Source organism: Entelurus aequoreus, linkage group LG25 (assembly GCF_033978785.1).
Source record: "Entelurus aequoreus isolate RoL-2023_Sb linkage group LG25, RoL_Eaeq_v1.1, whole genome shotgun sequence".
Lineage (NCBI taxonomy): Eukaryota > Metazoa > Chordata > Actinopteri > Syngnathiformes > Syngnathidae > Entelurus > Entelurus aequoreus.
This window is the reverse complement of record NC_084755.1, coordinates 29,681,156-29,697,427: the sequence shown is the minus strand read 5'-3', so window position 1 is coordinate 29,697,427 and position 16,272 is coordinate 29,681,156. Positions and strand designations below refer to the sequence as shown.

The 16,272-nt window shown below is 40.2% G+C and overlaps 1 protein-coding gene across 7 annotated transcripts in view; it reads right to left on the bottom strand.

Annotated features, from left to right (window-relative positions):
- nfixb (nuclear factor I/Xb) overlaps positions 1–16,272 on the bottom strand; it is a 511,053-nt gene that overhangs the window by 207,890 nt on the left and 286,891 nt on the right. The window contains exon 7 of one of the 7 annotated variants that reach the window (XM_062037124.1): positions 3,340–3,970. The exons of the other annotated variants lie outside the window; for them this stretch is intronic. Within the exon in view, the coding sequence (XP_061893108.1) occupies positions 3,897–3,970 (74 nt within the window). The 3' untranslated portion in view covers positions 3,340–3,896. Of the gene's footprint in view, positions 1–3,339; positions 3,971–16,272 lie in introns of those variants that run through there. 7 annotated transcript variants of the gene reach the window in all.

The window sequence follows — 16,272 nt, the reverse complement described above, 5'->3', positions numbered from 1 at the left end:
ACAGCCATGACATTATGTTCTTTACTAGTGTATGTAAACTTTTGATCGCGACTGTACATGTGCGGCTTATAGTCCGGTGCGGCTAATACAGTATATGAAAAACTGTTTTTTTTCTTCAAACATTTTAATGGGGCTTGGACAGTATATCCTATGCACTCTATAGTCGGTAAAATACGCTACTTCTCACTGCTGTTAGGGGTGTAACGGTACGTGTATTTGTATTGAACCGTTTCGGTACGGGGGTTCCGGTTCGGTTCGGAGGTGTACCGGACGAGTTTCCACACGAACATATGAAGTAGCCGCCTCCGCTTCCTTCTGCCTCTGTCAGTCCTCTACACAGCACCCAGCATTGCCCCACCCACACAACCATCTGATTGGTTACAAACAGAGTGGTAACAGCCAATCAGCACTGCGTATTCAGAGCGGTAGCAGCCAATCAGCAGTGCGTATTCAGAGCGGTAACAGCCAATCAGCAGTGAGTATTCAGAGCGGTAACAGCCAATCAGCAGTGCGTATTCAGAGCGCATGTAGTCAGTGCTTAGCGTTCAGCAGGTAAGCATCAGGCAGCGGACACTCCCCAAATTATAATAAACACCTCCTAGTCAACTACTAGTAACATCACTATGAGCCCGTTGACCTTCTAGAAATATAAAAGGCAGTTCGGCTCACTCGCAGTCCTGGCTTGAGGTGAAGGCTAATTCGCTTTTAGCGTAACGTTAGCTCATTTTGCGGTGTGTGTGTGTGTTACGGACAGCAAAGCCCTGTCTTCCTGTTATTTCACTTTACCTTTTTCTGTGTTGATTGAGCTGTGTTGAAGCAGCAAAAAAGGACAATATGTTAAATGAAGAGTTTCTGTCTCTGATAGTTGATATAATAATGTAACTGCATCAGTAAGCCTACATGAACTCCATGGTGTTCAGGGATGAATAGTCTCTCCAATTGCTATTGTACTATTTTTTCAGCTATAGTTACATTAATCATTAGTAATGGAGCAGCCTAGTTTTGAATGGCAGGGTCCCTGCTATCACATGTTGATAAAAATATAACATTTATACAACAAAAATCAACTACAGGCTTCCCAAATGCTGTAATAAATGAAGCATGATGAGTTGACTTGAAACTGTTTAATGTTGCACTTTTTATATGTAGAAGAAAAGTTTTGTCATTTTATTTAATCTGAGCAACAACTTGAGGCAGTTTAATGTTGATTAACGTGGGCAGAATTATTATAGTGTTCCCAATGTTAAAAGGATAAAGCCATTGTTTACAAATTTGGTAAATAAATAACCAAAAAATTTATATTTTGTTGTTTTCTTACTGTACCGAAAATTAACCGAACCATGACCTCTAAACCGAGGTACGTACCGAACCAAAGTTTTTGTGTACCGTTACACCCTTAACTGCTGTAGTTAAAGGCCTACTGAAACCCACTACTACCGACCACACAGTTTGATAGTTTATATATCAATGATGAAATCTTAACATTGCAACACATGCCAATACGGCCGGGTTAACTTATAAAGTGCAATTTTAAAATTTCCCGCGAAACTTCCGGTTGAAAACGTCTATGTATGATGACGTATGCGCGTGACGTCAATGGTTGAAACGGAAGTATTCGGACACCATTGTATCCAATACAAAAAGCTCTGTTTTCATCGCAAAATTCTAGTATTCTGGACATCTGTGTTGGTGAATCTTTTGCAATTTGTTTAATGAACAATGGAGACTGCAAAGAAGAAAGTTGTAGGTGGGATCGGTGTATTAGCGGCTGGCTGCAGCAACACAACCAGGAGGACTTTGACTTGGATAGCAGACGCGCTATCCGACGCTAGCCGGCGACCGCATCGATGATCGGGTGAAGTCCTTCGTCGCTCCGTCGATCGCTGGAACGCAGGTGAGCACGGGTGTTGATGAGCAGATGAGGGCTGGCTGGCGTAGGTGTATAGCTAATGTTTTTAGCATAGCTCTGTGAGGTCCCGTAGCTAAGTAAGCTTCAATGGCGTCGTTAGCAACAGCATTGTTAAGCTTCGCCAGGCTGGAAAGCATTAACCGTGTAGTTACAGGTCCATGGTTTAATAGTATTGTTGATTTCCTGTCTATCCTTCCAGTCAGGGGTTTATTTCTTTTGTTTCTATCTGCAGTTAAGCCCGATGCTATCACGTTAGCTCCGTAGCTAAAGTGCTTCGCCGATGTATTGTCGTGGAGATAAAAGTCACTGTGAATGTCCATTTCGCGTTCTCGACTCTCATTTTCAAGAGGATATAGTATCCGAGGTGGTTTGAAATACAAATCCGTGATCCACAATAGAAAAAGGAGAAATTGTGGAATCCAATGAACCCTTGTACCTAAGTTACGGTCAGAGCGAAAAAAGATACGTCCTGCACTGCACTCTAGTCCTTCACTCTCACGTTCCTCATCCACAAATCTTTCATCCTGGCTCAAATTAATGGGGTAATCGTCGCTTTCTCGGTCCGAATCGCTCTCGCTGCTGGTGTAAACAATGGGGAAATGTGAGGAGCCTTTCAACCTGTGACGTCACGCTACTTCCGGTACAGGCAAGGCTTTTTTTTATCAGCGACCAAAAGTTGCGAACTTTATCGTCGATGTTCTCTACTAAATCCTTTCAGCAAAAATATGGCAATATCGCGAAATGATCAAGTATGACACATAGAATGGATCTGCTATCCCCGTTTAAATAAAAACAATTCATTTCAGTAGACCTTTAATGTTGCACTTTTTATATGTAGAAGCAAAGTTTTGTCATTTTATTTAATCTGAGCAACAATTTGAGGCAGTTTAATGTTGATTAACGTGGGCAGAATTATTATACTGTTCCCAATGTTAAAAGGATAAAGCCATTGTTTACAAATTTGGTAAATAAATAACCCAAAAATGTATATTTTGTTGTTTTCTTACTGTACCGAAAATGAACCGAACCGTGACCTCTAAACCGAGGTACGTACCGAACCAAAATTTTTGTGTACCGTTACACCCTTAAGTGCTGTAGCTAACCTAAATGCAACTAAATCCTACAAACAGAATGCAAGACACAAACACACATACAGTTTATGAGGAGTTACGGATCCACGTCGAGTGGATTCTTTTCTCTTACAAACTCCTGCTACATTCATTTTGGTTGCCTGTCTGACGGAGCTTTAAATAAATACCAGCAAACAAGCAATTATTTCTGGCAGCTGCGGCCCCTTCTCCCTTCCAAAAAGACATGGTGGAGAGGGGGTGGATGAAATCACCCTCACAGATGTGAATTAAGTCAATATTAGACTTTACTGTACGGGCCTTTATTTATTTTAGTCTTTCTTCGAAAAAAAAAAGAAAGAAAGAAAGAGGAGAAGCAAGCGTCAAGCGATGACCGCTGCCCTTCGCTTGACAGAATAATTGCTGATGTAATTGTTAATACATCAGGATTTCTCACTTTTTAATTTCCTTGTGCCTCCTGCTTGCTTTTCTTCTGGGTTTCTACAGGCCTCAGCAATCCGTGCGGTGTTAGAAAAATATTAAGGAGGGGGAGCAGAAAATAAAAAATTAAAAAAAATAGCGGAGCTGTCAAATGTGGAGTCTTAACACAAACCAGCTGGTGGAGCGATGGAGGTAAACACAGGCGGAGGGAGGAGAGGAGGACGGATGCTGAGAAGGAGTAGGAGAGACTTGGATTGCGAGATAACGGAACAGGGGGAGGTGGGGCCGGGGAGGGGAGGGAAGGGTGCATAGGGTGGCGAGTGTCTGTGAACACATTAAGGCATTGTAATGAAGACTTGACAGAAGGAGAGGAGGAGTGGGCGCTTCCAACATTTGTCCGCATCCATTATTGGAGGCGGCCATACAAAAGCGGGGCTTTATTCCAACATGCTATAAACGGCTCCTCGCCGCCGGCGTTATTATTTTAAAGCCCAGACAGAAGGGATGACAGGTGCGTGTGGAAACAGGTGAGGGGTGTGGTGCTGTCTCTTACCTGTTGGCAGGACCACACCAGCAGCAGAAGGCCGAGCATGGGGGAAGACAGGGAAAAAAGAAAGAAGATCTCAATTAGCATTAAGGTTCCTAAAATACACAGTACAGGCCAAAAGGGTAACAGGACTGAGTTGTAACACAAAACGATTTTTTTTTTAAGAAAATAAATCTAAAGTACTGTTGGAATAAGAAGGAACACAAATATGTAAACAATATAACATTTCTGAAGGATTTAAATGATTATATTTCATGGTAAAGTTTAATTGTAGGAAGCCGGGACAAAGAAAAATGTTACATTTTTGCAGTGTTCAAAATAGTTTAAATAAATTATTTAAAAATTAAATAAAATCATTTTTAAATTTTAATAAATATGCAAATCAGATCAATGTGCAGGGCACTTAGCTTTCTGGGAAAAAAAATAAAATAAAAAATATAAATATATATATATATATATACTAGGGCTGCAACAAGTAATCGATTAAAATCGATTATAAAAATAGTTGGCGATTAATTTAGTCATCGATTCGTTGGATCTATGCTATGCACATGAGCAGAGGTAACATTTTTTTATTTATTTAAATTTTTTATTTTTATAAACCTTTATTTATAAACTGCAACATGTACAAACAGCTGAGAAACAATAATCAAAATAAGTATGGTGCCAGTATGTTGTTTTTTTCCCAATAAAATACTGGAAAGGATAGAAATGTAGTTGGTCTCTTTTATCCGATTATTAATCGATTAATCGAAGTAATAATCGACAGATTAATCGATTATCAAATTAATTGTTAGTTGCAGCCCCAATATATATATATATATATATATATATACTGTATACTGTATATATATATGTATGTATATATACTGTATACTGTATATATATATATATATATATATATATATATATATATATATATATATATATATATATATATATATATATATACACACACAGTATACTGTATATGTATGTACAGTACAGGCCAAAAGTTTGGACACACCTGTGTTGTCTTTATTTTCATTAGAGATAAATGCTTTAAAATGTAATATCGGAAATTATCGGTATCGGTTACAAAAAGTAAAATGTATGACTTTTTAAAACGCCGCTGTGTACACGGCCGTAGGGAGAAGTTCACAGCGCCAATAAACCTTATGGGCACTGCCTTTGCGTGCCGGCCCAGTCATGTTATATCTACGGCTTTACACTCACACACAAGTGAATGCAAGGCATACTTGGTCAACAGCCATACAGGTCACACTGAGGGTGACCTTATAAACAACTTTAACACTGTTACAAATATGCGCCACACTGTGAACCCACACCAAACAAGAATGACAAACACATTTCGGGAGAACATCCGCACCGTAACACAACATAAACACAACAGAACAAATACCCAGAACTCCTTGCAGCACTAACTCTTCCGGGACACAACAATATACACCCCCCCACTGCTGTTTTGAGGCATATTAAAAAAAATAATGCACTTTGTGACTTCAATAATAAATATTGCAGTGCCATGTTGGCCTTTTTTTCCATAACTTGAGTTGATTTATTTTGGAAAACCTTGTTACATTGTTTAATGCATCCAGCTGGGCATCACAACAAAATTAGGCATAATAATGTGTTAATTCCACGACTGTATATATCGGTATCGGTTGATATCGGTATCAGTAATTAAAAGTTCCACAATATCGGAATATCGGTAAAAAAGCCCTTGTCGGACATCTCTAATTTTCATGACTATTTATATTGTAGATTGTCACTGAAGGCATCAAAACTATGAATGAACATGTGGAGTTATGTACTTAACAAAAAAAAGGTGAAATAACTGAAAACCTGAGTTATATTCTAGTTTCTTTAAAATATCCACCCTTTGCTCTGATTACTGCTTTGCACACTCTTGGCATTCTCTCCATGAGCTTCAAGAGGTAGTCACCTGCAATGGTTTTCACCTCACAGGTGTGCCTTGTCAGGGTTGATTAGTGTAATGTCTTGCTTTATCAATGGGGGTTGGGACCATCAGTTGTGTTGTGAATGAGAAGGTGTGTCCAAACTTTTGGCCTGTACTGTACATTTATCATCCATAACTTGTTCATAGACTTGGGGTGGAGCACCAGACAAGGCCACACACAACCAGTCATACTCACATGCACACAGACAGCAGTACTATCAACTCAAATATACCTAATTTAGAGCATTTACTAGGGTCTTTGCCAGGGGTGTCCAAACTACAGCCCGCAAGCGTCTTGAGTTTGGCCCGGGAGACGTCATGAGGTAAGGAAGGTGATGTCCAATTAATTTTAAATAACTGATTGGTGCAAATTTGCTAAACATCTTGTGGAAAAGATAAGTAAATGAGGTCAATGACCATGAATTGTGCTTAGAAGCAAACACAGCACAGTGTGTACGTATATAACCCAAACAGCCTTCTCTAGTCATGCAGCAAAAAAAAATAAAAAAAAATAATTGCATCCAACACAAAAAGTCAACACACATGGTCACAAATAAAACAGTAAACTCACTGAACTTTGTGGATATTGTAAAAAAAACTGTCCAAGCGCCATAAACAATTCTAAATGACACCCATTTAAATCCTTTACAATGCAAAACACTCTCTCCACACTTATCCATTTTTGGCGCATTTTAGCTGCTTGATATTTCTGATTGATTACAAAACTTGAAGAAGGTTTTCACGGAAGTAAACAATATATATATATATATATATATATATATATATATATATATATATATATATATATATATATATATATATATATATATATATATATATATATATAAGAGATGTATATTGTAGCGTCCCGGAAGAGTTAGTGCTGCAAGGGGTTCTGGGTATTTGTTCTGTTGTGTTTATGTTGTGTTACGGTGCGGATGTTCCCCCGAAATGTGTTTGTCATTCTTGTTTGGTGTGGAGTCACAGTGTGGCGCATATTTGTAACAGTGTTAAAGTTGTTTATACGGCAACCGCAACGACTTTTCTTTCAAAACGCTAGAGGGCGCTGTTTTCCTGAGTGAGTAATTGTAAACGAAAGCAAGTGAAGCCACATCCACATTGTTGTTGGAGCTGGAACTAATCATTTTGAAACAACTGTGACTTTTATGGAAACCGAGAAGACTTTTGTGAAGGCGGGCTGTGCGACCCCTGAATGTCTAGACCGAAGACGGGTGGGAAGGAAAACCTGAGCTTCGGAGCCGCGAGAGTATACTTCGGCTATAGGCTGGATTTACGCTACATCCGTGGTGTCCAATGTTAGCCCTGACCTGACATACATTGGTTTTTAGCACTTTTAATTAACACAAGTACAAAAAAGTAGGGCGGTAAATCTTTGGGCACCGTTTCAATTCAAAATGGTTCTCCATTCAAAATCAGTACTTTTTTAAACATACTGGGTGCCAGTTCTATGATGAACTGCATTCCTCCATAAAATAGCTCTGATAAATGTTTGTGGTACTTAAAATAAAACTGGTTTTGTTTAACAAAATGCTACCCAAACATTTAATAAAGTCAAATACAAAGAAGGCAACAAGACAAGTAGGCATTACTTCTCTTTTCTAAAGTAAATCTGTACAACAGATAGGATCATCTACATCAGGCATGTCCAAAGTGCGGCCCGAGGGCCATTTGTGGCCCCCAGCTAATTTGTTAACGGCCCCCGGCACATTCTGCAAATACTACAATAAAAATGTAAAACATGAAAAAGTGTAATAAAAGAGTAAACAGGTGAAATGTAACAAGAAAAAGTGGCGATGTTGACACTAATAACACAAAGCTGCCATGTGGACTGTTATTGACCTATTGAAGGCTCCAATCACTTCACTGGAACAATTCCACTTTGAAATATTTTGGGGGGAAAATATTGCATATTTTGTGCGAAACAAAGTTTTCTTTCACAAAAAGGGCAACAAACAAACAAAAACAAAAAAAAATGAAAACGTTATAAAATCTTATAATCAACAGATCTACAGACTTAAGCGTCAACAGTAACAAAAATAGAAATTTGGCTTATTTTCAACACTTATTTTTTTTTTTTTTTATTTAATGAATTATTGACCTATTTAAGGTTCCAATTACTTCACATCAAATATTCCATATTGAAATGTTTTGGGGGAAAATGTTGCATAGTTTGTGTGTTTGCCATATAAATAAGGGTTTTGACATGAAGGGCATAAACATAAAAACTAAATTTTAAAAAACGTTATAACGACAGACAGACCTGAAGTTGATCTCGAGATTCAAGCGTTAAATGAAAAAATAATAATGTATGACTTATTTCTAAAAATGTTATGACTGAGACCCTCCCGGGTACCAAACTTGAGGAAAACCATAAAGGTTAAAAAAAACAACTATATATTGTATTGGTTTTAAAAAAAGGAAAAATATAAAAATGGCCCCCGCATGTTTTGATTTTTCAGTCTGTGGCCCTGAGTGGAAAAAGTTTGGACACCCCTGATCTACATCAACAATATGATTTGCCTGGCTGGGAGAAAAAAATAAATAAAATAATAATATTTTTTATATATATCCCTAAATATATATATATATACTATCTATATTAGGGATGTCCGATATTATCGGCCGATAAATGCTTTAAAATGTAATATCGGAAATTATCGGTATCGGTTTCAGAATTATCGGTATCGGTTTCAATAAGTAAAATGTATGACTTTTTAAAACGCCGCTGTGTACACGGACGTAAGGAGAAGTACAGAGCGCCAATAAACCTTAAAGGCACTGCCTTTGCGTGCCGGCCCAGTCACATAATATCTACGGCTTTTGACACACTCACACACAAGTGAATGCAACGCATACTTGATCAACAGCCATACAGGTCACACTGAGGGTGACCATATAAACAACTTTAACACTGTTACAAAAATGTGCCACACTGTGAACCCACACCAAAACAAGAATGACAAACACATTTCGGGAGAACATCCGCACCGTAACACAACATAAACACAACAGAACAAATACCCAGAACCCCTTGCAGCATTAAGTCTTCCGAGACACTATAATATACACACCCCGCTACCCCCCCACACCCCCACCTCAACCTCCTCATGCTCTCTCAGGGAGAGCATGTCCCAAATTCCAAGCTGCTGTTTTGAGGCATGTTAAAAAAAATGATGCACTTTGTGACTTCAATAATAAATATGGCAGTGCCATGTTGGCATTGTTTTCCATAACTTGAGTTGATTTATTTTGGAAAACCTTGTTACATTGTTTAATGCATCCAGCGGGGCATCACAACAAAATTAGGCATAATAATGTGTTAATTCCACGACTGTATATATCAGTATCGGTTGATATCGGTATCGGTAATTAAGAGTTGGACAATATCAGAATATCAGATATCGGCAAAAAAGCCATTATCGGACATCTCTACTGAAAATGTTTGAAAAATGCATTTAAGGCCGCAACTATCACCAAAAATAGCGTGGAGGGCCGGGTTGAATAGGTGAAGTGAGTGAATAGAAGAAATGTCTTTGACACAGTCATGATGTCAGGACCCCCCCCCGACCCCCACTGGCCTTTCTCTTTGTGTAGTCCTCCATGGCCCCTGTTAGGTGACACAGGAGCTGATGAGGCCTGACAGAAGGTCAGTGACCTCACTTCCTAGTCTAATTGGTCCTGTGATAAACCATCTCCCTGTCTCTCGGGACCTCAGTATCCCGGGGCTTAGTCTATAGCCAAAGGTGGGGGTGAGGGGAGCCTAACGAGGCCTCCTCTCACACAAGCATTCGGTAATACGCTAATTAATTTTAATAGTCCGACATTCCCTCGCTGGTACTCACTAGAAGCAGATGTTAAGCGGCGAGGGAGGGGTGAGGGCGGTTCTCGATCCCGCGTACGCTGCGGAGTAAAACGCAAACATCGCCACCGGCGCGGGGAGAAAAGAGCGAGGCCGCTGACTGAGTAAGACGGCGAAAGGATGAGTTGCTTTGTCGCCGCTTTGTCTGACAGGTGAAGTGAACGGCGCCATAATTTCACGGCTTTCTGCCCCGTGGACAGATTCTCCCCACGCCGCTGACAAGGTGCACGCCGCAGAATGTGCAAACATGTGGCTTGCTATGTCTTATTCATACCATGTCAGAATCAGAAATACTTTATTAATCCCCGAGGGGAAATTACAAACCCTGTTTCCATATGAGTTGGGAAATTGTTAGATGTAAATATAAACGGAATACAATGATTTGCTAATCCTTTTCAACCCATATTCAGTTAAATGCACTACAAAGACAACATATTTGATGTTCAAACTCATAAACTTTTTTTTTTGCAAATAATAATTAACTTAGAATTTCATGGCTGCAACACGTGCCAAAGTAGTTGGTAAAGGGCATGTTCACCACTGTGTTACATGGCCTTTCCTTTTAACAACACTCAGTAAACGTTTGGGAACTGAGGAGACACATTTTTGAAGCTTCTCAGGTGGAATTCTTTCCCATTCTTGCTTGATGTACAGCTTAAGTTGTTCAACAGTCTGGGGGTCTCCGTTGTGGTATTTTAGGCCTCATAATGCGCTACACATTTTCAATGGGAGACAGGTCTGGACTACAGGCAGGCCAGTCTAGTACCCGCACTCTTTTACTATGAAGCCACGTTGATGTAACACGTCGCTTGGCATTGTCTTGCTGAAATAAGCAGGGGCGTCCATGGTAACGTTGCTTGGATGGCAACATATGTTGCTCCAAAACCTGTATGTACCTTTCAGCATTAATGGCGCCTTCACAGATGTGTAAGTTACCCATGTCTTGGGCACTAATACACCCCCATACCATCACAGATGCTGGCTTTTCAACTTTGCGCCTATAACAATCCGGATGGTTCTTTTCCTCTTTGGTCCGGAGGACACGACGTCCACAGTTTCCAAAAACAATTTGAAATGTGGACTCGTCAGACCACAGAACACTTTTCCACTTTGTATCAGTCCATCTTAGATGACCTCAGGCCCAGCGAAGCCGATGGCGTTTCTGGGTGTTGTTGATAAACGGTTTTCGCCTTGCATAAGAGAGTTTTAACTTGCACTTACAGATGTAGCGACCAACTGTAGTTACTGACAGTGGGTTTCTGAAGTGTTCCTGAGCCCATGTGGTGATATCCTTTACACACAGATGTCGCTTGTTGATGCAGTACAGCCTGAGGGATCGAAGGTCACGGGCTTAGCTGCTTACGTGCAGTGATTTCTCCAGATTCTCTGAACCCTTTGATGATATTACGGAGCGTAGATGGTGAAATCCCTAAATTCCTTGCAATAGCTGGTTGAGAAAGGTTTTTCTTAAACTGTTCAACAATTTGCTCACGCATTTGTTGACAAAGTGGTGACCCTCGCCCCATCCTTGTTTGTGAATGACTGAGCATTTCATAGAATCTACTTTGATACCCAATCATGGCACCCACCTGTTCCCAATTTGCCTGTTCACCTGTGGGATGTTCCAAATAAGTGTTTGATGAGCATTCCTCAACTTTATCAGTATTTATTGCCACCTTTCCCAACTTCTTTGTCACGTGTTGCTGGCATCAAATTCTAAAGTTAATGATTATTTGCAAAAAAAAAATGTTTATGAGTTTGAACATCAAATATGTTGTCTTTGTAGCATATTCAACTGAATATGGGTTGAAAATGATTTGCAAATCATTGTATTCCGTTTATATTTACATCTAACACAATTTCCCAACTCATATGGAAACGGGGTTTGTATATACACACATATACATATATATATATATACATATATACACATATATACACATATTAAGTTAAAGTTAAAGTACCAATGATTGTCACACACACACTAGGTGTGGTGAAATTTGTCCTCTGCATTTGACCCATACCCTTGATCGCCTCCTGGGAGGTGAGGAGAGCAGTGGGCAGCAGCAGTGGCCGCGCCCGGGAATCATTTTTGGTGATTTAACCCCCAATTCCAACCCTTTATGCTGAGTGCCAAGCAGGAAGGTAACGGGTCCCATTTTTATAGTCTTTGGTATGACTCGGCCGGGGTTTGAACTCACAACCTACCGATCTCATATATACATATATACACATATATATACATGGACATATACATAGACATGTGGATGAGATACTGTGGCCTGATCCAGCTAGATGGGCAGGTGGTGATTACAATCAGTAACTGAGGTTTTTGAGTAGGTTCTTTCATAGAGTTGCTGTTGCCTAAGTCTGCACATGTAGCCTATACTCTATGCTGTCATTTTATTTATCTCCAGATTTTCTTTCAAACCTTTTTATTTGTCTCAGATTTTAATTTGTACTGCATGTCATTGTCGACTACTGTGATATGTTACTGTACCCGACTGTGGTAAAAAATACATATTTTCAATTTGCAGCATCATTGTTGAGCAGTTCTTGAAAAGATGACACGATATTTTTACTTTCTCTTTAGGCCCTTACGTATAGGCCCACTTCAAAGTAAACAATGACGATTGCTATGGATTTGCCAATATATTTTGTCAAGTAATAGTAATCATTCATCACATATGCTAAAAAGGTTGGGCAAAAATGCCCCAAACATGTGATTTCTTAGAGTAAAATAGGTTTTTTTTACAAATGTGTTTTGTATTTATCACTCTTCTGGGTAACTCACTCCAATAGTGTCTTATCATTTGAAGTTTGTGTGAGTGAGATGACAATAAAAATGCATTTTTACTAGAGATGTCCGCTAATATCGGACTGCTGATATTATCGGCTGATAAATGCTTTAAAATCTAATATCGGAAATTATCGGTATCGGTTTCAAAATGATCGGTATCGGTTTCAAAAAGTAAAATGCATGACTTTTTAAAACGCCGCTGTGTAAAGTCACATAATATCTACGGCTTTTTACACACACAAGTGAATGCAAGCATACCTGGTCAACAGCCATACAGGTCACACTGAGGGTAGTCGTATAAACAACTTTAACACTGTTACAAATATGCGCCACACTGTGAACCCACACCAAATAAGCATGACAAACACATTTCGGGAGAACAGCCGCACCGTAACACAACATAAACACAACAGAACAAATACCCAGAACCCCTTGCAGCACTAACTCTTCCGGGACGCTACAATATACACCCTGTTACGACGCACGCGCAGTCTGTTTCTCCCTCATCTGCGCGAGCACCGAGAGGCTCTGCTGTGAGCTCCACAGGACACGTCCCTGCGCTTGCCGCACAGACCCCGCCCACGCGTCACCGCAGCCGGAGACAATCTGCTATCAGCGCACCTGGGTCTAATCAGACAAGCAGCATAAGGACCAGTGGACTCAAGGATCCTTGCGGGAACTTAGTTTCTCAATGGTGTACCGACCCTCCGTCGCCCTGAAAGTGAGCTCTCTCTGCCCCACGGACCTCACGCGAATCTCGGATCCCTTGGTTTTGTCTGCTCCCTCATTCAACATTTACGGTAACACTCAACAGCTAATCTACACACATAGTCACACACATACACTCTTGGATTTTGTCACACACCATTCTATAGTTTATAAGTATTGTTTATTATTATTATACAATATATATATATTTTAACTATATATATATAATAAATCATTGAACATTACTGCCCCCTGGTGTCTGTTGCCGTCATCTCCCTTAGTCAAACGCAACACACCACCCGCTACCCCCTAACCCCCACCTCAACCCCGCCCACCTCAACCTCCTCATGCTCTCTCAGGAAGAGCATGTCCCAAATTCCAAGCTGCTGTTTTGAGGCATGTTAAAAAAAATGATGCACTTTGTGACTTCAATAATAAATATGGCAGTGCCGTGTTGGCATTTTTTTCCATAACTTGAGTTGATTTATTTTGGAAAACCTTGTTACATTTTAGGCATAATAATGTGTTAATTTCACAACTGTATATATCGGTATCGGTAATTAAGAGTTGGACAATATCGGAATATCGGCAAAAAAGCCATTATCGGACATCCCTAATTTTTGCAAATGCTTGCTTTATTTTGATGTTCGGGCGTACATTTTGACCCGAGTGTGTCATTTTGCAAATAATGGAGGAATTAAGAAAATTGAATGTGGTGTTTGGAAAAGTGTGTCTATCTTTTGAAAAAAGACACACAGTTAGTAAAATTGTGTGCAAGCTAATGGGAAAAAAACCTGTATTTGTTTGTTTTGAACTGGGGTTGTTTCTCGAGGGCTTTATAAATAAGGTGGGGATGGTATGGCCAACAAAATATGACAAGCAGTAAAGGCAGGATCCCATGAGTACATTTGATTTATTTTTGTCAAACGTGTCAGAGAGATCTGGAAGTGATCCGCAAACCCGACAGAAGGGAGTGGGTGGGGTTAAGCACACGTGTGTGTGTGTGTGTGTGTGTGTGTGTGTGTGTGTGTGTGTGGGGTGTTCCAGGGAGGCCCAGTTGTTGTAACCCCTGACCTTTTGGCACGCTCCAGGGCCTCCCTAAAGCCACTTCAAATGCACCCTGCATGGGAGCCCCCCTGTGCCACAGCGAGCGGCGGGGAAGGAAACAGCGAGGAGTCATCTCAGCTGTCATCACTCCGCAACACAAGCCACTCACGCGGCAAGTGCATGTTGTTTCAAAATCGCTGACTAAGACGTTACTCCCATTTTTTTTTTTTTTTTTCAAATCTAAAGTCGTGGTGATTAAAGTGTCCTCGGACTAGGCCAGCCATACCGTGCCTAGGCCCACCTTACGCGTAAAGGACGGTGCGTTTAGGTGCACTGATCCGTGCCCAAGTACAAACCCTGTTTCCATATGAGTTGGGAAATTGTGTTAGATGTAAATATAAACGGAATACAATGATTTGCAAATCCTTTTCAACCCATATTCAGTTGAATGCACTACAAAGACAACATATTTGATGTTCAAACTCATAAACTTTGTTTTTTTTTTGCAAATAATAATTAACTTAGAATTTCATGGCTGCAACACGTGACAAAGTAGTTGGGAAAGGGCATGTTCACCACTGTGTTACATGGCCTTTCCTTTTAACAACACTCAGTAAACGTTTGGGAACTGAGGAGACACATTTTTGAAGCTTCTCAGGTGGAATACTTTCCCATTCTTGCTTGATGTACAGCTTAAGTTGTTCAACAGTCCGGGGGTCTTCGTTGTGGTATTTTAGGCTTCATAATGCGCCACACATTTTCAATGGGAGACAGGTCTGGACTACAGGCAGGCCAGTCTAGTACCCGCACTCTTTTACTATGAAGCCACGTTGATGTAACACGTGGCTTGGCATTGTCTTGCTGAAATAAGCAGGGGCGTCCATGGTAACGTTGCTTGGATGGCAACATATGTTGCTCCAAAACCTGTATGTACCTTTCAGCATTAATGGCGCCTTCACAGATGTGTAAGTTACCCATGTCTTCGGCAAAAATACACCCCCATACCATCACAGATGCTAGCTTTTCAACTTTGCGCCTATAGCAATCCGGATGGTTCTTTTCCTCTTTGGTCCGGAGGACACGACGTCCACAGTTTCCAAAAACAATTTGAAATGTGGACTCGTCAGACCACAGAACACTTTTCCACTTTGTATCAGTCCATCTTAGATGAGCTCAGGCCCAGGGTAGCCGACTGCGTTTCTGGGTGTTGTTGATAAACGGTTTTCGCCTTGCATAGGAGAGTTTTAACTTGCACTTACAGATGTAGCGACCAACTGTAGTTACTGACAGTGGGTTTCTGAAGTGTTCCTGAGCCCATGTGGTGATATCCTTTACACACTGATGTCACTTGTTGATGCAGTACAGCCTGAGGGATCGAAGGTCACAGGCTTAGCTGCTTACGTGCAGTTATTTCTCCAGATTCTCTGAACTCTTTGGTGATATTACGGACCGTAGATGGTGAAATCCCTAAATTCCTTGCAATAGCTGGTTGAGAAAGGTTTTTCTTAAACTGTTCAACAATTTGCTCACGCATTTGTTGACAAAGTGGTGACCCTCGCCCCATACTTTTTTGTGAATGACTGAGCGTTTCATGGAATCTACTTTTATACCCAATCATGGCACCCACCTGTTCCCAATTTGCCTGTTCACCTGTGGGATGTTCCAAATAAGTGTTTGATGAGCATTCCTCAACTTTATCAGTATTTATTGCCACCTTTCCCAACTTCTTTGTCACATGTTGCTGGCATCAAATTCTAAAGTTAATGATTATTTGCAAAAAAAAAAAAAAAGTTTATCAGTTTGAACATCAAATATGTTGTCTTTGTAGCATATTCAACTGAATATGGGTTGAAAATGATTGGCAAATCATTGTATTCCGTTTATATTTACATCTAACACAATTTCCCAACTCA